We start from the raw sequence: 23,215 nt of genomic DNA, 5'->3' as shown, positions 1-23,215 counted from the left end.
GCACAAAAACAAGCAAGAGAAAAAGAATGTTGGATGGTTGCAGCGGAAGGAGCCCAGAGGCCTAGAATGTGTCCTGTGAAGGCTGCTAGGAGCAGATAAGGACAGCATAAGAAAGGGCAGAGTGAAGAGACTGCAGATGTGCCCAGGAAACTCCAACAAAAGACCTGCTGCCCCAAGAAAATGGGGTTGCTCACCAATGGCTTAAACTGTCTGAACTAGAGGCCCCTGCACCCAGCTTCAGAGAGGCCCACCGCCCTCAAACAACCTAAAAATCTGCTAAAACGAGGAACAGTAAAGAGATGCATCTGGCAGGCTAAAAATTAAAACTGGAAACAGCTGGTGTCTACCGAGAGCATGCATGGCTTGAGGAATCTGGCAAGGTGAGGCACACCTCTTCATTTGCACTTGGGCAACTGAGGCAAGAGGCTATACTTAGCTGGGCAGTGGTGCCACATACTTTTGCCTTTAACCCCAGCACTCTGGAGGGAGGCAGGCGGATCTCTGAGTTCAAGGCAGCCTGCTCTACAAAGTGAGTTCCAGGACTACAAATAGAGAAACTCTCCAAACCAAACAACAACAACAAAAAGGCTATGCTTAAACTGGGAGTTGTAGCTCACACCTGTAACTTGAGGGGCTGAGGCAGAAGGATCAGTATTCCAGACCAGTTGGAAGCTGAGCTGGTCAAATGAATGACCCAGCAGGTAAACACCGTAGCCTCCAAGCCCCATGACCTAATTTCAGTCCCCAGAACCCACATGGTGGAAGGCCAGCCCTGACTCAAACATGTGGTCTTCTGATTGCATGAACCCTGTGGCACACTTGTGTGCACATACACACACAAAACAAAATATGATAGAGATTGGAAAAACCCCAAGAAGCGGATCCTGGATGAAAACCTAAGCCACATAGTCCCTAGTGTGACCAAAGGATGCAAACTTTAATAGCAGCATGTGCTTTAGTAGTGTGGTTTCAAACCATACCCCTTAACGGAGGCTTTGGGGTGGGACAACAGCATGCAGATTTCCAGACCTGCCCTAGACCCACTGAACCAGCAACTGTGTGGGTGGGGCCTGGGGCCCACCCTGTGACCTGGGACTCTGCAACAGACTCAAGTCTAAAAACCATAAGCTAAAGGGAAAATAAGATCCTGTAAAATGAGGCAGGCGGTGGCACATAAATAATCCCAGCACTTGGAAGGCAGAGGCAGGCGGATCTCTGCGAGTTGGGAGTCCGGCCTAGTCTACAGAGCTAGTTCCAGGAGAAACCCTGTCTCAAAAAACAAAATAAAAACAAACAAATAAGCTCCTGTAAAGTGTTCACTGTCTCTCCTGTCTCCAAGAAAGGGAAATCTTTGGGCCTGTAAAGAATAAATAAGGTTGGTGGACTTGTAAATGGTTCTTATCTCCAAGGTTACATTGCAGCAGCTGGCTTCAGTTAACTCCACAATGGTCCTTTAAGAATAAACAAAGCCAAGGACAAAGATTATATTATATTAGCCACCTAGGAGCAAAAGGGCCAGACTAGTTTAAAAAAAAAAAAAACAACAAAACCACACAGCTAGAGGTTTAGAAGGTTTTATTAATATTTAAATTGCAGTGAAACCACAGCTGCAGCCTTTGACTCTGGCATAGAGATATGCAAATGTGGCTTTCAAAAGCAAGGCAATTTCACACAGCCCTCAAGGTAACAAGAACAAATACAACAAATGATTTTGTAATTTATCTCTATTGACTGATGGAGTGCAAGGCATGGACAGCCCTCAGAGTCAGCAACTTGCTCTCTAAGGGGAACAGCGAAAGCCTGCTTGGAGGGAGGGATGTGAGCAGCCCCATAGACTGGTGCCAGAAAAAGACCCAAGGAGAGCAGGAAGTTGCTGGGAGGAGATGACTGTATATAAATGGAGAGTTTCAGACACCCAGTCCTAGGTTCTGTGAACCATCTGCTCCTGCCAACTCATGGAAGCCACAGCAGTAATAATCATCAGTTACTACTGTTTGCCATACTCCTGCATGCTGTGCATTAGTCCCTACAGACAAATACAGAAAATGAAGTTTTGAGAGGTCAAGTGACTTACCATAGATCACATTTACAGAAAAAGGACAAAGCCCAGACTGAAAGGTGTGTCAGGCTAACCAGCCCATACTTTCCCAGTACATTTCTCTGGGGACCAGCAGTCAGTGAATAGTAATATTAAGAATTGAAGCCAGGTATAGTGGCGCATGCTTTTAATCTGAGCATTCAGGAGGCAGAGGCATGCAGACTCTGTGAGTTCGAGGCCATCCTGGCCTATAAAGTGACCTCCAGGACATACAGGGCTGTACACAAAGAAACCCTGTGTCCAAAAAAATAAATAGAATAGTGATTGAGGGGAGTCTGTGTCCCCAGTTCTTTAATGGCTTATGCATATGTGTTGAGTATGTGTCTGTGGTTATGAAAGAGGGTGACAGGTCCATTCTGGCCTTCAGGTTGCTTACTATTGAGTGGAGACAAATAGAGAAAAGTTCTAGTGCAGAGGTTCTTTGGCAATGACCAGGACTCAGAAGGATTTCTAGATGAGAACCTCACCGTGGGATTTAAGCACTGTTTGGCCAGGTGAAAAGAAACCCAGGAGTTTCTGAAAGGACCAGGAGAAACACATCAGATTCTGGAACTAGAGCCCAGAGCTCTTATGTGGACAGGTGATAGGAACGTCTTTGGCCATTTGCCAGTCTCCTGAGTTCTCACATCTTAAACCCAACCCTTTAATATGTCACCCAATGATCCCTTTTGGGTACTCTGGCTACCATGTGTAGGAACCCACAGATTTTTCCCAAGCTGTAATGAGGGCTGATCTGTCCTATCTGCAAGGCCTAGATCTTACTTAACCCCTGTCCTTCACAAAGCCTCTCCCTGATTTCCCAGACTAGAACCCCTCCCCCCACTTAGAATACCCATTTTGGAGCTGGAGAGATGACTCAGTGGTTAAGAGCACTGGCTGCTCTTCCAGAGGACCCAGGTTCAATTCCTATCACTCACCTGGCTGCTGTCAACTGTAAGTCCATTTCTAGGGGATCTCAGGGGATCTGATGTTCTCTTGTGACCTCTGTTGCACAGATGATGTATGTGCAAGCAAAACTCCCAGACACATAATTTTTTCTAAAGGAAGTTTCCAATACCCATTCTGCTTCACTTACATTTGATTTCACTTATATTTAGCCCTGGGTAACCTGGGAACTCACTATATAGACCAGGTTGACCAGATTGAATTCAGAGATCCACCTGCTTCTGCCTGAGCCTCCATACCCAGATGTTTTTGTTTGTTTAGTTGTTGTTGTAAGGGCAGGAACACTCTTTGCCACTGAGCCATCTCTCCAGCCCAGTTTGCTTTTTGTTTTGTTTTGGAACTCAGGCAGGTGTCGATCTGAGACCAAGGTCTCACTGAGACCAAGGATGACTTGACTTCTTGAGCCTCCTGCCTCTACCTCCCAAGTACCAGAGAGTGTGCACCGCCATAATGGAGAGTAACATCTTCAGTCGGCCACTTGTGTCTACTTCCTGTCTTCTCTGCCTGGAAGATGCTTCTACTCCCTATGGGTTGGTTAATATTCTTTTCACAGTTATTACTACACAGCTTGCCCTGGCGGATGCCTTCTTGGGCACCCAATGAGTATTTGCTAAATGAGTTACATGGGATCCATGAACTGAAGCACTTATCTAGCCGTTAGCCTCACCTTTAAGAACACTGGAAAGCCAACCACATACTACCTGCCCTTCAATGAGCTGTTTCCCCCTACGTGTGTGTGTGTGTGTGTGTGTGTGTGTGTGTGTGTGTGTGTGTGTGTGTTTTGTTTGTTTTTGGTCAGAGCCTACTCCCAAAGAGTCCCTCTTTGATTCTCTTTTGCCCATCACGAAGCCTACCCCTTTGTGATTAGTTAGTTAGACAGCACCTACCCATCAGCCTGCTGCTACCATGACTGAGGAAATAATTATGATGTTCCCAGGAATGTCTTCACCAGTTCAAAGCGCCAGCCCCGCCATTATCTCTCCTCACTGGACAATGTTTGCTTCATAAATGATAAAACTGTAAGTCCGGGTCCTTGTCAAAGGTCACTTTCTGAGTAGGTGGCAGAACTGGGCCTAACCAGCACAGGAGTCCCTATTCATTAGAGCACAGATAAAAATGCCTTCATTAAGTTGTCTGGGCCATGTCTGGGGAAAGGGAGCTTTGAATGGAATTTGGAGGCTGGTAAGGTCAAAGAGAGTTTGCTACTGCAACTAAAGACTTTTCCCTAACGGGAAGTTAACATTAGTTAGTTCCAGAAGAATTTTTGTCAGGGAAAGGTATGTGTTCCTGTGTGTGCTGGGCACAGGAGATCAGAAGTCTACATGTGGCCTTTCTCAGAAGCCACACACCTTGGCTTTTGTTTGGTTGTTTTAGGCAAGGTTTCACTCTCACTGTGAAGCCTTGGCTGACCTGAAACCCATCAATCAAGTAGACCAGGCTGGCCTCAAAATGACAGTCCACCTCTCCCTCTGCCTCCCAAATGATGGGAGACTAAAGGTGTATATCACCATGCCTGACACACTTTTTTGGTGACAGGGTCTCTCACCAGGATCTTTAGCCAGATTTTCCAGTTAGCCCTAGGGTTCTTCTTGTGCTGTACCACCTACTACCATACCCTGTTTTTTTTTTTTTTTTTAATAACTACTGGGGGTCAAACTCCAGTCCTCATGTTTGCATGCAATTCTTTTACCAACTGAGCTGTCTCCTCAGCCCATTCTTTAAGCATCCCCAAGATCCTGGAGGAGGAAGGTTCAGGTGAATACAGAGACTTCAGGTAAGCATCTTGCCATTTCCCTTGAAAACTGCATAAAACAAAATACACTAGCAAGTGACTCCCCACTTAAACCTTAAGGATCCTCCCAGCCCATAGGCTATGATCTGTAGGATAATAGTCTTTGTACCAAATTAGAAAATCTTGCCTGCCTTACTGGGTGGTAGTGGTGCACGCCTTTAATCCCAGCACTCCAAAGGCAGAAGCAGCCTGGTTTCAGAGTGAGTTGCAGGAGAGCTAGGGTGTTATACAGAAAAATCCTGTCTCTGGAAAAAAAAAAAAAAGAAAAATGTTGCCTTAGCAAGCCTTACCCCTGGAACCTAGTGAGGGGAGGGCTTTCCTGAAAGGGTTTGTGGAGACTTGTCTTTGGAGTCTCCCACGGTTTCTAAGCCTGCTGGTAGGATCAAACGTGTAGAGGTTCAGAAAACCATGAAACCAAGATCTGTGCAGGAGCCAACTCTGGTTCCTCAAGCAAGTGGAACTGTGCCGGCCCAGGCACTCTCCCAAGCACAGGACTAGCAGCCCCTCCACTCCGGACCAGCCTTGGGGTTTTCTCCAGCACAGCCTCCACAACTCCTCCATTGTGCTGAGGTGTCAGCCGTTTTCCTCTCCCGGTAAAAGCTATGGTCAAGAACGGATAGAGGGACAGAAAGCCTAAAACCAGAGAAGTGTTGGTTACACCAGCTTGGGAAACGCGCTAAACGCCATAGAATTATACACTTCGCAATGGGAAGATTTTATGTGATACAAATGGCACATACACCCGCATTCAAACAAATAGCAACATTTGGGGCAGGGACTGAGTCTGAAAGAGTCAGGGCTCTTTGCAGGGAGTGGCAATGGCAGACAATGTGAGGGCCAGGCTGGGCCTCCCCCTTCTCCTCCACCAGATGGGAACTGGGACTCGGGAGAAAGGCCCAACCGGGGCACGAAGGACTTGAGCAGAAGAGAGGCACTCAGTGAATGCGCGGGCTGCAGCCGTCGGCTCATTTGCATCATAAGCGATTGGCTTTCCCTGCTCGTCCCTCATTAGGACACAATGGGCAGTTGTTTGCTGGCGCAGCAGATCATTTACCAAGGGAGAGGGGACAGAGCACAAGCGACTGATAGGCTATAGTGTTGGGGGTTCGCAGCAACAGCCCTGCGTTCCACCAGCCACGGGAACTTTTGTTTTCCCGCTGAGAGTGGACCTTAGAGCGCCAACCAATCCCCTCCTTTGGCAGAGGTGCTGAGAGGATGTGGGACTTTAACAAACAGCTAGCGCTGGGGCTTCCGGTACCAGTAGATTCGACGTTCGTGTTCCAGAGCTCAGCGCACTTCAGCCCTGCAATCCCTTCTCCCTCTTTCCCATCTGGAGTTCTAGATCTCCATCTCCTGTTCTGAGCTTTGGTTCCCACTGTGCTTTCTCCGCTCTCCCTGATGTATGTACCTCTAATTAACCCTTGTTCCGGTAGATCTGGGAAGGAAGGTGGCGATGTGGAAACTGTCTCAGTGTTTTGTAGAGAGATAAGGAGGACAGAACAAATACTTGCTGTGCCGTGGGGTTACTGTTTTTGTTGTTTTCCCTCCTCCAGTTCGGGACCCTCTCACTTCTGAGTGCGCTGTGCTTGAGGCCTCTTAGAAAACAGGCGTGAAGTTCTTCCCCTCTTTCAAGGTAGCACGAAGCTCTGAGAGGTTGAGTAACTGGGGCAGGGGTACCCAGCTGGCAAGTGATAACTGTTTGATTCAAAAAAAAGGGTGTGGTGGGACGCACCTTTAATTCCGGCAGAGGCAACTGAACCTCTGTGAGTTCAAGGCCAGCCTGGTCTTCATAGCAAGTTCTAGGACAGCCAGAGCTGCATAGAGGGATTCTTGTCTCAACAAACAAGCAAAAGAAAATCTCTGTTCTCCCACCAGACATCCCCTCACAGAGTCTAACAATGTACACCCTCACAGAAGGCAGCCACTGCTCTGTTCTCCAGGGACAGTTAGCAGCTCCGCTGACTCCCACCTTTCTCTGGCCCCCTTTGCTTCGGTGGAACAGCACAGATGCAAGGCGTTTACCACCCCCCTGGGGGTGATAGGAGGCAGTGATCCAGACCAAGCAACCTGGTGAACCAGACCATGGGGGTCTCCCTGGTGCTGACAGCCCTTTGGCTGCTCCCATCTGCCCCTCCCTTTTGTGGGTCAAAGCTGCCAGCTTCTGAATCTGCTTCATTATGCTCTGGGGGAGGGGAGAGTCAGGGTGACGGGGTGTCTACATACATGAACATAAGGCCTCCGGGTTCATTCTGACACTGAATGAAAAACTCGCCAATTATTCGTCCAATCTCATTAATATGCAGACAGACATCTGTTATTTAGGAGTCAACAGCAGAGGCATGTTCTTGGGGGGAGGGGCACTTATGTACATCCCTGGCTACTATGGGATAGCTGCTTGGGACTCACCCCGTCCCCCCTTCCCCGCCCCCCACCCCTGGGGAATCTGGAGCATGCCCCCTCTCTCACATCTTCAGCAGCCCTGAGGAAAGGAAGTAGGTAGATGGAGATGGAGGGCAACCTGGAACTCAGCTGGAAGGAGGGAGGCGAGAAGAGCCAAAATTATAGAGGAAATTACTAAAACAAAGAGCCGAGCCTCTTCTCAGGGAGGGGTGGGGAGCAGAGAAGAGAGCTGCACTATGGATGGCCTGACAGGATCCTGATGTCCACTGGGAAATTAAAGACATGACTACTTGCCCTCCTCTTCAGGCCACTGGACAAATCCGAGTGGATCTGGGTGGGTTGCTCTAGCAACATGGGGTCCTTAGCAACTCCAGTGGGGTCCTTAGCAACTCCAGTGGGGTCCTTAGCAACTCCAGTGGGGTCCTTAGCAACTCCAGTGGGGTCCTTAGCAACTCCAGTGGGGTCCTTAGCAACTCCAGTGGGGTCCTTAGCAACTCCAGTGGGGTCCTTAGCAACTCCAGTGGGGTCCTTAGCAACTCCAGTGGGGTCCTTAGCAACTCCAGTGGGGTCCTTAGCAACTCCAGTGGGGCCCTTAGCAACTCCAGTGGGGTCCTTAGCAACTCCAGTGGGGTCCTTAGCAACTCCAGGAAAGCTGAGCATGGTAGCATATGCCTGCAATTGCAGTACCGCTGTGATGGAGGCAGGGGGATTGCAAGTTGAAGGCCAGTCGGAGTTACATAGTAAGACCCTACCTGAAGAACAAAGGAGCACTGTGGTCCAAGCCTCTACCCCTCAAAAATTCGCATCCGTGTGTACACGTGTGTGCACTTGAATGTGTGTGTATGCGTGTGTTTGTGCACCTGTGCGCTCATGTGGCACACAAGTGCAAGTCTGGGGACAAACTGCGATTTAGTCCTTACCTCAGCTCTTCCCATGGCTGACCCTGGGGAAAGGCTGGACTCACTGCTGCTATTGGACCCTTTATAGGCTGCAGTGTTTGAAAGTTAATCCAGGAGTCTCCTCCCCTACCCTGGCTGATTGCTGAGGTTAAAATACACTGACAGCATCATAACATGATTGGTTGTTTATTTCATTAAATGATTACCAAGGCTACACTGGTGTCTGATTTGTGAGGGAAGCAGCCACAGAGGAGGAGGCTTAGTCCAACTGTTGCATGAGGGGTAAGGGGTGGCTGTAAGGTTCCCTGCAGCCAGCAAGGACCCTTTTGAACCTAGGAACAGTCCCACTGCCTCTCCCCACCCAATGGGCTCCTAGATCCTGAGACCCATTCTCTTACCCACAAATATGTTTGGCGACACAGCCCTGCAGAGCGAACTAAATTCCTTCCCACTGGTTTTGGAAATATATTAAACTTTGGGGGTTCCGCCAACTGATTTATCTTCCTAATTATGTTTGCTTTAGGCAGATATTGAAATGCATTTGCATTATCTAAGCATAAATGGCTCAAGAGGAAGACTGGGGGAGTAAGAGGGCGTGTGCATTCTACACTGTGGTGGCTTTAGGCTTGAGCCTGCCTTGTATTGGGTAGTCCAAGAGAAGTGACCTGCCAAAAATTTCAAGTCCATTTTTTTTATTATTCCCAGACAGGGTTTCTCTGTGTATCCCTGGCTGTCCTAGAACTAGCTCTATAGCCGAGCCTGGCCTAGAACTCACAGAGATCCGCCTGCCTCTGCCTCCTGAGTGCTGGGACTAAAGTTGTGCACAGCCACCTCCATCACCACCCAGCTCAAGTCAATTTTTTTAAGGTGGGAAGAATCTCATTCTGTAGCTCACACTGGCTGAACTTGAACTCTCAGCAATCCCCCTGCCTCAGCCTCCCTAGTACTGTGATTACAGGCATTAACTACCATGCCCACTAACAAGTTCATTTTTATAGCAAGTTCTTACTGGGGAAAAACCAGTCTTCTTTGAGACACAGAGCCACAACCCTCTCCAGCACCTCTGAGTTCAAGACTTAGGGCCATTGAAGGAAGGTCTCAGAGTCAGCCCCTAGCCAGTTGAGGGGATGGGATGTCTAGTGCCAGGACTCCTTTAGGTTGGCAGAGATGGCTTGGGATAGGAGGCCCCCAGGAGGTGGTGCGAAGGAGGGAGGATGGTTCAGTAAGCCCGAAAATGGGGGGAAAGTTCCTGCCCAGAGAGTGGGGTCTGGCTGAGGGAAAGGCGCTATTTTCTATGTCATATCTCATAGAGCCCAAACCCTAATCTCCACCACCTCATCCATCAAAACACCCAAATCTAAACATTGTCAGCCAGAAACCCCTGGTGGCTCCTCACAAGGAAGTACTGACTCCCTCATGGGCTCTTCAGTGGCCTCGAGGGACCTTTCCAGCCTCGCTGACCCTGCTGTGGGAGCCTTGCTAGCCACATTCATTCCTCTATACTTCATCTTCTGTACCTATGCCAAGGGCACCCATGCCCACACACACACACAGCTCCCTCAGGACTTACTGGCTCAGGGAGCCCCACAGCAGCCAGTATGTACACAGGGTCCCCCAGCCAAGGTACCCTCTCTCCCCCCCTGGGCTAGCCTCCAGCAGCTTAGAGGCTGTCTTAATCCAGTGTGGTCTGGGTTAGCAACAGCGCATGCTTAGCAAGTGCAGGGAGGGGCGGAGTATGCACAGGGTCCCACCAGATGGGAGGGTAAGGTCTGCCTCCGTTCTGGAGCGGAGTTAGGGGGAGGGGAGAGCCACGGATGGTTCCTGGGGGAGAATGTCACCAAAAAGAGGCCAGTGGGACCAGAGCCAGAGGGAATACAGGACAATCTGAAACCAGACTCCCAAGGAAACAGACCAGCACTGTCCTTGCTGACAAATACTCAGGCCATTCCCTCCACCAGCTTTCATTCCCGAGGGGCTGGGGTGGGGGAGACTCACAATCACAGACGATGCTCCCCCACTAATAACATTAAGGGGCTCAACGTAGAGCTGAGGGGGAGCCCACGCTTTAGGCCCTTGAGGAGACTCAGTCCCCTTCATAAGCTTCATACAGGGTTCAGAGTCAGCAAGTGGGGACGCTTTCAGTGTCCTTCCTGTCTTCATGCTCTCTAGAGCATCAGCAGGCTGCAGCCAGGGGCAGAGATGACAGACAGGGGGTTTGTAGCACGCACTTCAGCAGGCCCCCTACCATGCTTGCAGGATACCCAGCCAGGCTGAGTGATGCTGAGTATTTGCTTTTCATCACTCCAAGAACACCCCTTTCTCTGCCCCTGCCCACATTAACTGGGGTGAAGAGTCCCGAGGTATTTCACTCTCCCACCCCTGGCGTCTAAACTTTATATTCTTTAGTGCATGCCTTTTTTCCTGTGTTTTCTCTCTGGGCAAGGATGCTGGCAGATTGGGAATGTATGAAGAAAACAAAAAAAGGGAACAAAACTAAGGCCATAGCCGTTTTCCATGGTCATGGACTTTATTTTCGGACTGCAGGGGAAGGGGAAGGCTAGAACTGGTTGCTGGGTTGATGGTAGGGAGGACTTCTTGCTTTAAAATTTAGTGTGTGTTGCCTGTATGAGGGCAGATGTAGAAGTGAGAGAAGAGGTCATCCAGTGGACACCCCTTAGGGAAGGCAGACAGGTATGGGAACTAGGGTGGCAAGGGAAGATACACTTTACATAGGAGACCCATCCAAAGTCATTGTTTGATGCTGGCTTCCTGAACACCCACCTGCCCCATCAAGTTCATGCCCCACATGCCTACCCTGTTCGCCCTCTCAGCTACCAGCAGAAAAGGGGATGAGGGTGTGGAAATGCTGACACCCTTCTATCCTCTAGCCTTCCAACCAGAATTACTCCTCTGCCTGCCCTGCCCTTCCAGCCAGGGTCAGGAGGTCAAAAAGGAGCAGGCAGGGGAACAATTCCATCTCTCCCCCTAGTCATTCTCTGTCCCCTCACATAAGATTGCAGCTCTTGGCTCGATCCTTATGTATCTCGCCCTCATTTCCCCGGTCTGGCCTTCCCGACAGCTGAGTGGATCTCTGCAGTCCTCGGCGAGAGTCAGTACGGCGCAGCTGCCTATGGCCACGGCCAAGAGAAGCCACTGTGGCCACGTGGAAAACATCCCTGACGCTGCGCTCAGAGGAACGGGAGGAACACTCGACGTAGGACACAGCCCCCACCTGCTTGGCTAGCACAGTGCCCTGGAAAAGAAGGGGATGGGTGCAAATTATAGGGCTTAGCCTGTACTTCAGAAAGGAGCATGAAGGTTGTAGGAAGAATCAAGGGTTAGGGTCAGAGGTTAGGGTGAAGCCATGTAGGATGTCTTTAAACCAGAGACCCAAACGAACGGGGCATGGGTGTAAAGCTAGCCTGGGATTCAGTTGCAGATTGTGGGTCTCACCTGCTCATGCGTAACAGGGATAAGTCTCTGCTTGGATAGCTCCCTCAGTGTGGCCAGGTCAGTCCTCATGTCCAGTTTACAGCCAACCAGCACCACCTTGGCATTGGGGCAAAACTCCTGAGTCTCTCCTTGCCACTAGTTGGGGGTGGAAAATAAGAGTTATGGAGGAGTGGAGGGAGATACAAGGAAAAGCCTTGATCTATGCCTGCAGAAATCCTTGGACCCTCCTAGGGGAGGCACAGTGTGGGAAAACTTTTCTTGGGTTGAGACCAGGACAGTGTAGAAGATGAGAAGACCGTGAAAAGAGCTTCAGTGGAGACTCAGGGTTGTCTGTCAGCCTGGAACCTTCCCATTCTCACTCAGCTTTCCCATACTTTGTCCTGAGAACAGACCAATCACACCCTCCCCTGCCTGGGAACGAAGAATGCCCTAACTTATGCTTTTACCACAGGCTTTTCTTATGGAAATAATGCCCTGAACAGGAGGCCACAGGGCTTCCCAAAGCCCCAGGATAGGCATTCCCAACCCTTCCATCCAGGGCTTCCACAGCCAAGGAGATAAGAAAGGCAGATAGGCAGTCCAGTCTCCTCTCCCCAGATGCCATTTCCAGCTCCAAGGACTGATTTGCAGGTGGGAGGAACGAACGGAGCTGGAGTAGAGGGATGCCAGCTTTATCCACTAGCCAGCTGAGGGCCATGCCACTAGTCCCCCCTCCTGGCTCCTTTTGAGCCCAGTCCCCTCAGTAGTTTCCCAGTTTCCCTTGGCTCCCACCTTCTTGAGGACATTGTCCAGGGTCTCTGGCCGGCTAATATCGAAGCAGATGAGCACAGCATCAGAGTCTGGGTAGGCCAGAGGCCGGACGTTGTCATAGTAAGAAGAACCTGAAGAAGAAAGAGTGGCCACCTGATGAGTGGGTGGTGGGCCTGGAAGGGGATGAGGGACTGAAGTGACAATGACAAGCAGAGAATGGAAAAGCGTGGCCCTTAATACCCATCACAGAGCATGTGGAGGGGAGCAGACAGAGAGGTATAACAGCTCTCTGCTCCCTGATGGGTTTCTCCCGTCTAACAGTAATAATCTGTAACCTTTTGGAGTTTGTAAAACCTTTGAGAATCTCAGAAAAATCTACCAATGTTCCAACAAATTTTGTGCCTGCTTTCTGGGCTTTGATGGCACATGCTGTAAAGTCCTCCAGGGAACCTAGTAAAAATAAAAACCCTTCCCCATGGGGTTGGAGCAGGGGCAGGGAAAGAGTGTTCCTGTCCACTGGGAACTCTAGGGGATGAAAAAAAAAAAAAAAAAAAAAAAAACCTACTTTCTACCACCGCCCTCCCCCCACCCCGAAATTCTAAATAGCTCTCCTAAACCCGTTCCCATTTCCTAAGAAACATGTTCCAAAATAAGTCATTTCTTCCCAAGTTCCTTGGGTAAGCAGAATCCAGCTGCCATACTCAAATATTAGGCTTTCTACTTGAAAACATGGTTTCTGTCGGGCACAAGGAACTCTGCCTCAGTTTCCCTACCTCAAAACAGAAATGGATGCTCTAATATTGGATGGAAGTCTGAGCTAACCTGCAATCTAAGGGTCTAGCTAAGGGAGAGGCTAGCATAAGGGACCTTGGCAGTCAGGGTGACCCCCGAGGGACTCGGTCAGCTACCTGAAGTATCCCACATGTTGAGCTCAATGCGGCGCTTGTCGATCTCGAAGCTTGCGGTGTAGTTCTCAAATACGGTGGGGACATAACTCTGCAGACACGGATGGGTCAAAATGAGAGCCTCTCTCCAGTCCTCACCCTGACAACTGCCCTCCTCCCTCGACACCCGGTCCAGCTCGATCCCTAGACAGAAGTTGGTCTGAGGCTGGGCCAAGGGAAGATCCGGGGAGCTACTGCCTCCACCTCCTCTCAGACCCCCTCGGGGTTCCTTTAGCCATTAGTCCTTTCCCTCTCGGATGCCCAGGACCTCCGACATTCTCCCAAAGCGCCATCCCGGATCCTCTGATGCGCCCAAACCCCATCCATTTCACCGCGTTCCTTGATTCCTTCCACTCCAATCCTCTGCAGTCCTTTCAGAGCCCCCAACGCCCCTTAACCCTCCTCGGAGGCTCTCTCTTTCTCGTCCCTGGTTACCCTGGTACTGGTTTCCAGAGGCCCCCGGAGCCTCTGTCACCCACTCCCCGAAGCCTCGGTACCCCTCTCTCCAGACGCCAGTTCCTCACCCCGGGGTAGGCGTCCTTGGCGAACACCTGCAGCAGCGCTGTCTTGCCGCACTCCGCGTCCCCGACCACTACGATCTTGCAGCGGCCGCTCTGCCCCTCCATAGTCCCGGCTACGCGCCGGCCCCCCGCGCCGCCCCCCTCCCGGGCCCCGCCGCCGCTTCTGCCGCCTCCTCCCCCGCCGCTGCAGCTGCAGCCTCTCGGGCCGCCGACACCGGCATCTCGCGGGCCCGCGCCGAGCCCCCGCCCGGGGCTGCGGGGCCCCCTCTGCCCCGCCCCTAGCCCGCGGGCCGCGCCCCCAGCCCCGCCTCCCACCGCACCACCGAGGGGCGGGGCCGGGCCGGGGCGGAGCCTGGGAGGTGGTGGAGGGGCAGAGCCCGCCTCTAGCTAGCTGCTGTGACCCCAGGAGGGAGCGCCTGAGGGTGATTATGGCCAGCGAGCCTCGCTTAGTTGAGTTCCTTAGGAATGGAGGAGGAGCGGACTAGAGGCGAAGTTCTGAAGGGTCGAATGCGAAGCTACACACACAAGCGCGAGGCTTGGGCCTTCTGTGTGCCCACGCGTGCACGCAGGTGTGCTAGTGCGGACACGCGCGGCGGCAGCCATCCACTTCCTGAACACAGGGGGGCGTGAAGTATCAGGAAAGGGAGGTTTTTTGATTTTTTGTCTCCCTCCTTCACTCTCCAGTCCAGTAAGGGTTTGGGGAAATGAATACCGACCCTAGCACTCCCACCCAACATGAGTGACATCATAGCTTTCCGTCTCCATAGCGACGGATGGTCGATCTGGGCCTGTAACAACTTAACTGTGGCCCTGGACCATCCCAGAAGCGTGGACTGAGTTCCTCTAGCCAAGTACTGAGTGGAAAGTTTTAGGGGAGCGTTTGCGTCCTCTGGTGGACATCAGTAGTAAGAGACAGGGAAAACTAAAGGAAGCTAGAACCGGGAAACAGACAGCTCTGCTACGGCCAGAGCTAAGCCCCAGAAGCCAGATTCAGCCTCATCTCACACTAACAATGATCAACCAAACCGCCGTTTGCACGGCATTTTTTGCCCTTTGAAAACTTTTCCTTAGCCAGGCGTGGTACTGTACCACTTTAATCCCAGCACTTGGGAGGCAGAGGCAGAGGCAGAGGCAGACAAATCTCTCTGAGTCCCAGGCCAGCCTGGTCTACATAAGTTTCAGGATAACCAGGACTACATAGAGAAACCTTTTCACAAAACAAAGAAGGAAGAAAGGGAGGGAGGGAGAAAAGAAGAAATAGAGAAAAAAGCTCTTTCTTAAGTCGAGGATGTTTTATCTTGTTTTGAATAACCCTGTAAAGATAACTAGAGCACACAACAGTATTTTACAGAAAGGAAACAGACACACAACATCGACAACCAAAGCTGTTAAGTTTAAGCTATATATGTAGCTCAGGGGCGGAGCACTTGCCTACCATTCATGAGGCTCTGGGTTCCATATCCAATACCAACAAAAGGAAGAGAGTGGGTAGAAAAAGGGAGAGTGATAGCGTAGGCCTTTAACCACAGCACTCAGGAGGCAGAGACAGGTGGATCTCTGTCAATTCAAGGCCAGCCAGGGCTACAGTGAGATCCTGTCTTGGAGGTTCAGTTCACATGCATAATTTGCCACTGCAAGTTCATAGTGAATGAAGTCTGGTTACTACTAATGGGTACACTCAGAACCTGAGGCACAGCTTCACCGGGTTCTGATCCCCAAATCTAGTGTAAACTCTTGATTTTTGGATTATCCTCAGACTGAGCCATGACAGCTTTAATTGGTATATAAGGCTTATTCTGAATAAATCAAGTCTCCGACCCTCCATGCCCCAGAACTTCTTCATCCTTATCAGCCACACGCATATACACCACCACCACCCCTCCATTCCCTCCACCCGCACCGCTTAGTCGTTTCGCGCTCTCCCAGCTGGGTCCGCAGTGGACCTAGCCCTTTAAGTCTGCGCACGAAGCTCCACCCCCGGGCAAGGGCCCCGCCCCACCCACTGGTGTCCGCAGCCTGCTCTTTCCTGACGCGTGTCCCGCCCTCCTAAGCTGGGCACCCTTTCTGTTCAGCTGGGAGCGCACGTCGGGAGTCTAGCCATGTCGGCCGAGAGGGAGGCAGCCGAGGCAGCCACTGCGGCGGCGGCGGCCGAGGCCGGGACCGGGGCCGAGGCCGGGGTCGGGACCGGGGCCGGGGAGGATGCGTCTTCGCAGCCCCCGACAGCCGAGGTGGCGAGCGACCCGCAGCCGCCCCCGGCCCCCGAAGCGTCGGCCTCCGCCTCGGCCCCGCCGCTTCGCTGCTTGGTACTCACCGGTTTCGGTGGCTACGACAAGGTGAAGCTGCAGAGCCGGCCGGCCGCGCCCCCGGCCCCGGGTCCCGGTCAGCTGACGCTGCGCGTGCGAGCCTGTGGGCTCAACTTCGCCGACCTTATGGCCCGCCAGGGGCTGTACGACCGGCTGCCGCCGCTGCCGGTCACCCCCGGCATGGAGGGCGCTGGCGTAGTGGTGGCCGTGGGCGAGGGTGTCGGCGACCGTAAGGTGAGCGGCAGCAAGGCAGGAGTGGGCGCGTGCTGGGGGTGTGGCTGGACGGGGAAGCCAGCGAGGACTCGGATGGACTAACATGGGACGCATGGGAACGCAATTTATGTCTTGAGGCATAGAGGGGAAGGATTTTCTGGGCGATTGGCGACAGCGTTATTGCCCCTTCCCCAACCATTTTTTAGTCGTGGCCGACGCCCCAAGCGGAGTTATGGGGGGGGGGGACGGACAATAAGGCGCCCAGGCGCATGCGCAAAATGACCTGCTCACCCCCTCCCCTATTAAAACCACACCTGTGCCCCTATCCACTAAACACTCCCAGGGCAGTTGTGGGCTGAGACTCCGAGTGATGACTAGCTCCGGCTCTTCCTCCCGAGGGAGCTTTGAGAAGCTGTGTAGACGGGGTTAGGCGGGGGCGCAGAGGCCGCGCCAGAGCTCTAGTCACATGCAGCCCCGTGGTGTATGGGGGTGTATGGTGGCCCCTCCCCGAGCTGGGCCAGAGGGGACACACCCATCATGGAGCGGGGAGAGCCTCGCGTCCCCCCTTTCCCCCTGCCTCAGGCCTTACGCTACTAAGGTTTTTGGCGTAGGGGAGGTGGGTTCGGGCTCCCATCTTTGTCTTGGGCTCGTTCTCGTGACTGCAGCACCATCTCATCTCCAGTGACTCAGCGGGCAGGCCACGACCCGGGGCTCCCCTTGAGAACTTCCGGCCCAAACCGTCTCCTCCTCCCTTTCGTAGGACCCCAGCCTCTGAAACCCTGGCGGGTGGAGCCCATTTGGACTAGGGTAAAGAGGTGTGGCACCTTGAGCAGGTTGGCCCAGCTTTGCCGGTCTGATTCACATTTATCATTAATCGCAGCCATAACCTCGGCCACATGAGACTTAACAGATGACCAGCTTTTTGAGAGATCTGGGGTGAGGCCTCTTCATATCATGTGTTTGGGAGTTTCTTTTCAAATCTGGCACCTTCAGGAGGGGCTTCTCCAAAGCAGTCTCCGAGTCTTGCCTTTGCTAACCCGATGGGTTTGCTGGCTTTTTTGAACATGCAAACAAACAGCACCTCCTTAAAATCCCTCTCCATGAATCCAGCTGTGGTCCCACCCTTGCCTTGTCTTTGAAATAATCCTACTCTTGGGTGATGCTAGAAGGAATTTGGGGAGGAGAGGGGGTGAAAGGGGAAGTTAATAGTTCGAGTTACTGCTGAAGGCCACCCATCTATCCACTCCTCCCCACACTTTCCGCCGGGTAAATACAGGATATCCTGCCGTGGGCAGGAATCTGCTGTAAGAGCCTGGATTCCGAGGGGAAGGCTTTCCCACCCTCCTGGTGGCTGCGTTGGGGAGGGGTCATGGCCCTGAACTGGGAGGGCTAAAGGTTAGGTAAGAGCCAGACTAAGTAACAGTTGCTCTAGACTACATCTGGGACTGGCCATTAGTCCACCTGGAAATTGCCCTGTTGCTAGCTTTCTTGGGTTGCTGCTGTATCTGCTAGACTTGAGTTTCAGGTCTCCCTTCCCCAGACCTCACTCCCAGGCCAGAATTCACAGAGAAGGTGCCATTTTCAGTGAAGTGTAGGGACTTAATGTAGGAGGTCTTATTCTCCTCCCTGTGGATCCTAAATTACCTGGCAGAAGCTAAGATGGGCCCTGATTGTCTAGGAAAGCTCCCACACTTCTCTCTGCACGCTCTTCAGAGAGTCAGGCTGACTGAGACTCCTCCCTTCTGTCTAGTTGCAGGAAGGATTCTTCGGTCTTTGTCCCCTTTCCTCCTGCAGAGACCCTCATGCAAGTGACTGGGAATGAAAGACATTGCCTTTTCCCTGTGGCTGGAATGATTGCCTCTTCTTGAGCATCACCCTTTTGTGCCATGTCTGGGTGTATGTATTTTCTAGGGCTGCCCCTGGGGTGGTCACACCCAACCATTTACCGTTTACAACCCAGGTACATTGACCTGCATCACGGCCCTTGCTATGTGAAGCCTTTCTTCAGTTACTTGATGACTTCTCCTTGTTGCTGTTATTATTGTTAGCTAATATTGCTAATAATAACTATGATGGGCAATGGTTTTTTTGTTTGTTTGTTTAATTCTTACAGTTCCCTTTATGCAGATAAGGAAACTGGTTAAATAATTTTTATTTGCTCCAGGCCACACTGTCATTATAACGGTGGGGCCCATTTTGGTAATCAAAGCGGTTTGAGCTCTTTAACAATGTGTACGCTTGCCCTAACTGGAAGTTTCTTGCGTTCAGGGATCTTACACAATAATGAAGCGTGTGATCTGTTACACAGTGATAAGGATGGCTCGGAGCTGATGTAAGGATTGAGCGTTTCCATATGAAGCACTAGATAAAACACTCAATAAATGACACTGTTATTGTTAATACTATGACCACTGCTGCTGCATCTGCTGCTACCTTATCACCGGTGGTCTGGGACATGGCGAAGGCCAGTAAGTCACCTGTGGGTTAATGAATGAGTAATCAAATGACATTCTTCCATTTCTTTAAGGCAGGGGACCGGGTGATGGTGTTGAACCGGTCAGGGATGTGGCAGGAGGAGGTAACTGTGCCATCAGCCCAGACTTTCCTGATGCCTGAGGCCATGACCTTTGAGGAAGCTGCTGCTTTGCTGGTCAATTATATCACCGCCTACATGGTTCTCTTTGACTTCGGCAACCTAAGGCCTGGCCACAGCGTCTTGGTACACATGGCTGCAGGTGACAGGTCCCATCCTTTCTTACCCCACCCTGATTTCCCTTCCCGGCCCCTTTCTATAGTCTGTCTGGTTTGTTGTCATGGTAACACTGGGCTGCCTGGCCTGTGGAGCCCAGAGGCCTCTGCAGTATAGTTGCCGTGGTAACATTTAGACACCAGGTCCAGCCTGCTGTCCTTAGCAACATGCCCACACCCCACACCTTCTCTGTCCAGTCTCTCTCTCTCTGCCTCTCAATTATGGAATTTAAACATGGCCCCCAGGAGTGGAGACAATGAAAGTGATGGACGGACTGGCTAGGTCTCTGGGAGGCTGGAGTGGAGAATTGTAGCTGAGTGACTCTGCCTGCTTCGTGCTGCAGGTGGTGTGGGCATGGCAGCCCTACAGCTGTGCCGCACCGTGGAGAATGTGACAGTGTTTGGAACAGCCTCAGCCAGCAAGCATGAGGTGCTGAAGGAGAATGGTGTCACACATGCCATTGACTACCACACGACAGACTATGTGGACGAGATCAAGAAGATCTCCCCCAAAGGTGGGGTAGGGCCTGGGATCGAGGAGGATGGCATGGGACAGGGAGAGGGTGTCTCCATGCCTGTTATACTAATACCCGCCACCTTACTCTGTGACAGGCGTGGACATCGTCATGGACCCCCTGGGTGGCTCAGATACTGCCAAGGGCTACCACCTCCTCAAACCCATGGGCAAAGTTGTCACTTATGGTGAGTGGTTAGTTGTCTCAGGTGCAGAGAGGTTGCAGGGGACATGGGGTGGGATACAAGGGCCTGAGCTTTTGAATGCAGAAGGAATGGAGGCTCCGGCAGCTAGGGTTTGGGAGGGCCCTGGATATCTGAATGCGGTTGCTGCCTCTGGGTGCTAGCCACTCTCATTCTTTCACAACTTTTCCTGTGACTCATGGTAATTCTGCATTCCTATTTGGGGATTATTTCCGGTGCAAGGCCAGCCTGTCCGCCTTCTTCCTGCAGCGCTACTTGGGCTTCTTGGGCAAGCGGGATCTTTATTTTAGAATCCACTTTACACAAAAAGAGCCGGCACTGGTGGCGCACACCTTTAGTCCCAGCACTCGGGAGGCAGAGGTAGACAGATCTCAGTGAGTTCGAGACCAGCCTGGTCTACAGGAGCTAGTTCCAGGACAGCCTCCAAAGCCATGGAGAAACTCTGTCTCAAAGGAGAGGAATTTCAGGAGAGAACTTTTGTTCGTTCTCTCTCTGTGCCAAGGGCTCCTAATTCTGTCTTCTTGTCCTGAGCACGGCACCATAGCTGCTGGAAAGCATTGCTTCCATCTCATTTTCTTTTTTCCTTTGAGACATGGTCTCACTAAGTAGCTCTGACTTGCCTGGAACTCACAGAGATCTCTTTCCTGAGCACTCGGGTTAAAGTCGTGTGCTATCATTACTACATCTAGCTCTCCTGGGTTTGGGGTTTTTTTTTGGTGGGGGGAGGTTAGGGGGAGTTGAGACAAGGTTTCTCTGTGTAACCATTCTGGCCAGCTTCTGAGAGATCTGCTTGCCTCTGCCTCCCAGAGTTCTGGGATTAAAGGCGTGCACATGCCTGGCTCTTCTTTTCTTTTTTTGAAGTAAAGTTTCAATATCTCAAGTTGGCTTCAAACCCACTTTCTAGTCAAGGATGAACTTGAACTTGTCATCTTGCCTCTACTTCTCAAATGCTGAGGTTCACGTTTGTACCACATTCTTGACTTATAAAGGGTAGGCTAGGCAAGCACTCTACCAACTGAGCTACATTCCCAGCTCTTGTATGTGTAATTTTTGGGAAGTATTTATTTTGTGTGTGCATATGGGTATCAGGAGGACATATGGGTATCCAGAGGACAGCTGGCAGGAGTCAGTTCCCTTCTTCCACCATGTGGGTCCCAAGGATGAAACTTTGGTTGCCAAGCTTGGCGCTGAGTCATCTCGAGGGCTCATTTTGTGTGTGTGTGCACAAGCTGGAGCACACATATATGTGTATGGACAAATCTCATATAGCCAGACTGGCCTCAGACTTGCTATGTAGCTGATAATGGCCTTGAACATCCTGATTCCCCTGCCTCTACCTTCTGAGTAGTGAGAATATAGGCATATGCCATCTTATCTGCCAGAGAGCGAGAGTTGAGTTTGGGCCTGGTAACTGGGATTGCCCTGGTGTTGAGGGTTACAAGGAGATAGAGGAGCTAGACAAGCCTGGCTTCAGACATACAGGGATGTACCTGGCAGCTAGATCATAGGCCATGTCACTCTGTCTCTTAGGAATGGCCAACCTGCTGACTGGCCCCAAGAGGAACCTGATGGCCATGGCCCGCACTTGGTGGAATCAGTTCAGCGTGACAGCCCTGCAGCTGCTGCAGGCCAACCGAGCTGTGTGTGGCTTCCACCTGGGCTACCTGGAGAGTGAGGTGGGGCTCATCAGTCAGGTGGTTACCCGCCTCCTGGCTCTGTACAATCAGGGTCACATCAAACCCCGGATTGACTCTGTCTGGCCCTTCGAGAAGGTGAGTGTGATGACTCCGGGAAGGGTCTGGTTAGAACTCAGAAGGTGCAGGGGCTCAGGAGAGGATCCTGGGGCCAGATGGGAGCTGTATTCTTGGGGCTGGCTGGCTCCGTTAAATGGGACAGATGGCTTCAGCGGTGGTCTTCTCTTCCTGTCCAGGTGGCTGATGCCATGAAGCAGATGCAGGAAAAGAAAAATGTGGGCAAGGTCCTCCTGGTTCCTGGACCCGAGAAGGAGGCCTAGGACGAAGGGCTAAGGGCCCCCAAGAGCCGGGAAGGGACAAGATGGGAAGCCCTGTTGTGTTGCCCACCAGCCTCTCACATTTCATCCTCTGTCATGATGCTCTGCCCTCCCTCTCTCCAAAGGTCTCTGCTGATGACCGCTTCCCCGATCAGAGCTTGCTCTTCACTCAGCCCCTGCCCCCCTTTCCTGCCCTCAGAAGAGGTTGGGAAGTGACCACTTGGATGTCTGGGTCCTGCCAAAGGGACAGGGAGGGTCAGCAGGAGGCTACTTCCTGCCCCCTACCCTCTCCCTGGGCCTGCCATGCTGCTTTTGTGCCAAGGTTAGCCAGTCCTTCCCTGTCCTGTCCTGACCTGACCTTCCCTCCTGCCCCACCGCCTCCCCAAAGATTCTAAATGTCAGCTCAGGGTGTGGGGCTAATCTGTGTGAGTCCAGCTTGTACCTGTGTCTCCGTAGTGTCCACACAATATGCAACCCAGGCCGATGAGTGCCCAGCCCTGGACTTGATCAGCACCCAACCTTGTCTCTTGCCCCAAATTTCTTAAGCACAATTGGATTTCTTACACCTCCAGTTTGCTGCCTTTAGGCAAGGCTCCCTCCTGCAACAAGGGTGGGGATCCTGCCAGCTCCCTAGCTCACAGTTCTGGGATGGGTACTGGGCTCCCCTCCCCTTCACTGAGGTCTCTGGATTTGTCTCAGTGCCTTAGCATAGGAAAACCTGTACTTGGGGGGGGCAGGGGTGGCGAACCCGTCTCCAGCTCCTTTCCACTCTCTCCTCCCCAGTGCCTTCCCTGTCCTGGTGGGGCTGAGGCCTTTCTCCTCCCCAGTCCTATAACACTGCCAAAAAAATCTGTGTGCCAGGGGTGGGAAGGGCAGCTCCAGCCTCTGGAGATCAGTTGCTTTTACTGTGATCTGTGCCCTGTCCTGTCCCTATTGGTGGTGAGGAAAGAGGCGGGAAGCTAGGCCAGGCAGAGTTCTGAGAGATACTACTGGGTCTTATTCTAGGACCAAAGTGAGTATCTGAGTACAGAGCACATTCCCCTTGCTGCCTTCCCAGGGCCTAGAGGCAGTTGGCTTGGAGGCTCCGCCCCAAACTTTGTTTACACTGGTGGGGGAGGAGGAGCTTGGGCAGGGGGCTAATGGAGTGGTTATAAGGACCTGGGCTACTGGAGCCAAAGTGGGGACCTTTGAGGCTGGGTATGAGTAACCCCTTCTGCTTCTGAGTTTGGGTTAGGGAAAGCGGTTACCCAGCCATTGTCAGTGGGAGGTAGGGGGAGGGGCCCAGCCACTCTGTTGTCTAAATGAGGCCTCTGTGTAGGAAGTGCATCTCTGCGTTTGTGTCCCCTACCCCATTACCACAGCTGCCTTTGTGTTTGTGTCAATAAAAAGCCAAACCCTGAGTTCTGACCCGATGTTACTTT

The 23,215-nt window shown here is 51.9% G+C and overlaps 2 protein-coding genes across 2 annotated transcripts; one reads left to right on the top strand and one right to left on the bottom strand.

Annotated features, from left to right (window-relative positions):
• Nucleotides 1-10,638: 10,638 nt before the first annotated feature.
• Rnd2 (Rho family GTPase 2) lies at nucleotides 10,639-13,974 on the bottom strand. The gene is made up of 5 exons (XM_051177528.1): nucleotides 13,806-13,974; nucleotides 13,246-13,333; nucleotides 12,359-12,468; nucleotides 11,588-11,722; nucleotides 10,639-11,387 (listed from the first exon to the last, which is right to left on the bottom strand). The coding sequence occupies exons 1-5, from the start codon at nucleotides 13,905-13,907 to the stop codon at nucleotides 11,139-11,141; spliced, it is 684 nt and encodes a 227-aa protein (XP_051033485.1). The 5' UTR covers nucleotides 13,908-13,974; the 3' UTR covers nucleotides 10,639-11,138.
• A 1,851-nt stretch (nucleotides 13,975-15,825) lies between these two features.
• On the top strand, nucleotides 15,826-23,194 carry Vat1 (vesicle amine transport 1). The gene is made up of 6 exons (XM_051177493.1): nucleotides 15,826-16,339; nucleotides 18,846-19,053; nucleotides 19,411-19,581; nucleotides 19,679-19,768; nucleotides 21,314-21,555; nucleotides 21,714-23,194. Exons 1-6 carry the CDS (start codon nucleotides 15,902-15,904, stop codon nucleotides 21,795-21,797), a joined length of 1,233 nt encoding a protein of 410 aa, XP_051033450.1. The 5' UTR covers nucleotides 15,826-15,901; the 3' UTR covers nucleotides 21,798-23,194.
• The last annotated feature ends 21 nt before the right edge of the window (nucleotides 23,195-23,215 follow it).

The sequence above is a fragment of the Phodopus roborovskii genome, unplaced genomic scaffold (assembly GCF_943737965.1).
Source record: "Phodopus roborovskii unplaced genomic scaffold, PHOROB, whole genome shotgun sequence".
NCBI classification, from domain to species: domain Eukaryota; kingdom Metazoa; phylum Chordata; class Mammalia; order Rodentia; family Cricetidae; genus Phodopus; species Phodopus roborovskii.
This window is presented reverse-complemented; position numbering and strand designations above follow the sequence as displayed.

Bases quoted from the DNA above. Each gene is read 5' to 3' on its own strand.
- Rnd2 (XM_051177528.1), bottom strand. From the start codon at position 13,907: ATGGAGGGGCAGAGCGGCCGCTGCAAGATCGTAGTGGTCGGGGACGCG. The intron at 12,469-13,245 runs GTAGCTGACCGA...TTTCTTCTTCAG, and splicing joins CAACATGTGGGATACTTCAG to GTTCTTCTTACTATGACAAC. The intron at 11,388-11,587 runs GTGAGACCCACA...CTTCTTTTCCAG, and splicing joins TCCCTGTTACGCATGAGCAG to GGCACTGTGCTAGCCAAGCA.
- Vat1 (XM_051177493.1), top strand. From the start codon at position 15,902: ATGTCGGCCGAGAGGGAGGCAGCCGAGGCAGCCACTGCGGCGGCGGCG. The intron at 16,340-18,845 runs GTGAGCGGCAGC...CATTTCTTTAAG, and splicing joins AGGGTGTCGGCGACCGTAAG to GCAGGGGACCGGGTGATGGT. The intron at 19,769-21,313 runs GTGAGTGGTTAG...TCTGTCTCTTAG, and splicing joins GGGCAAAGTTGTCACTTATG to GAATGGCCAACCTGCTGACT.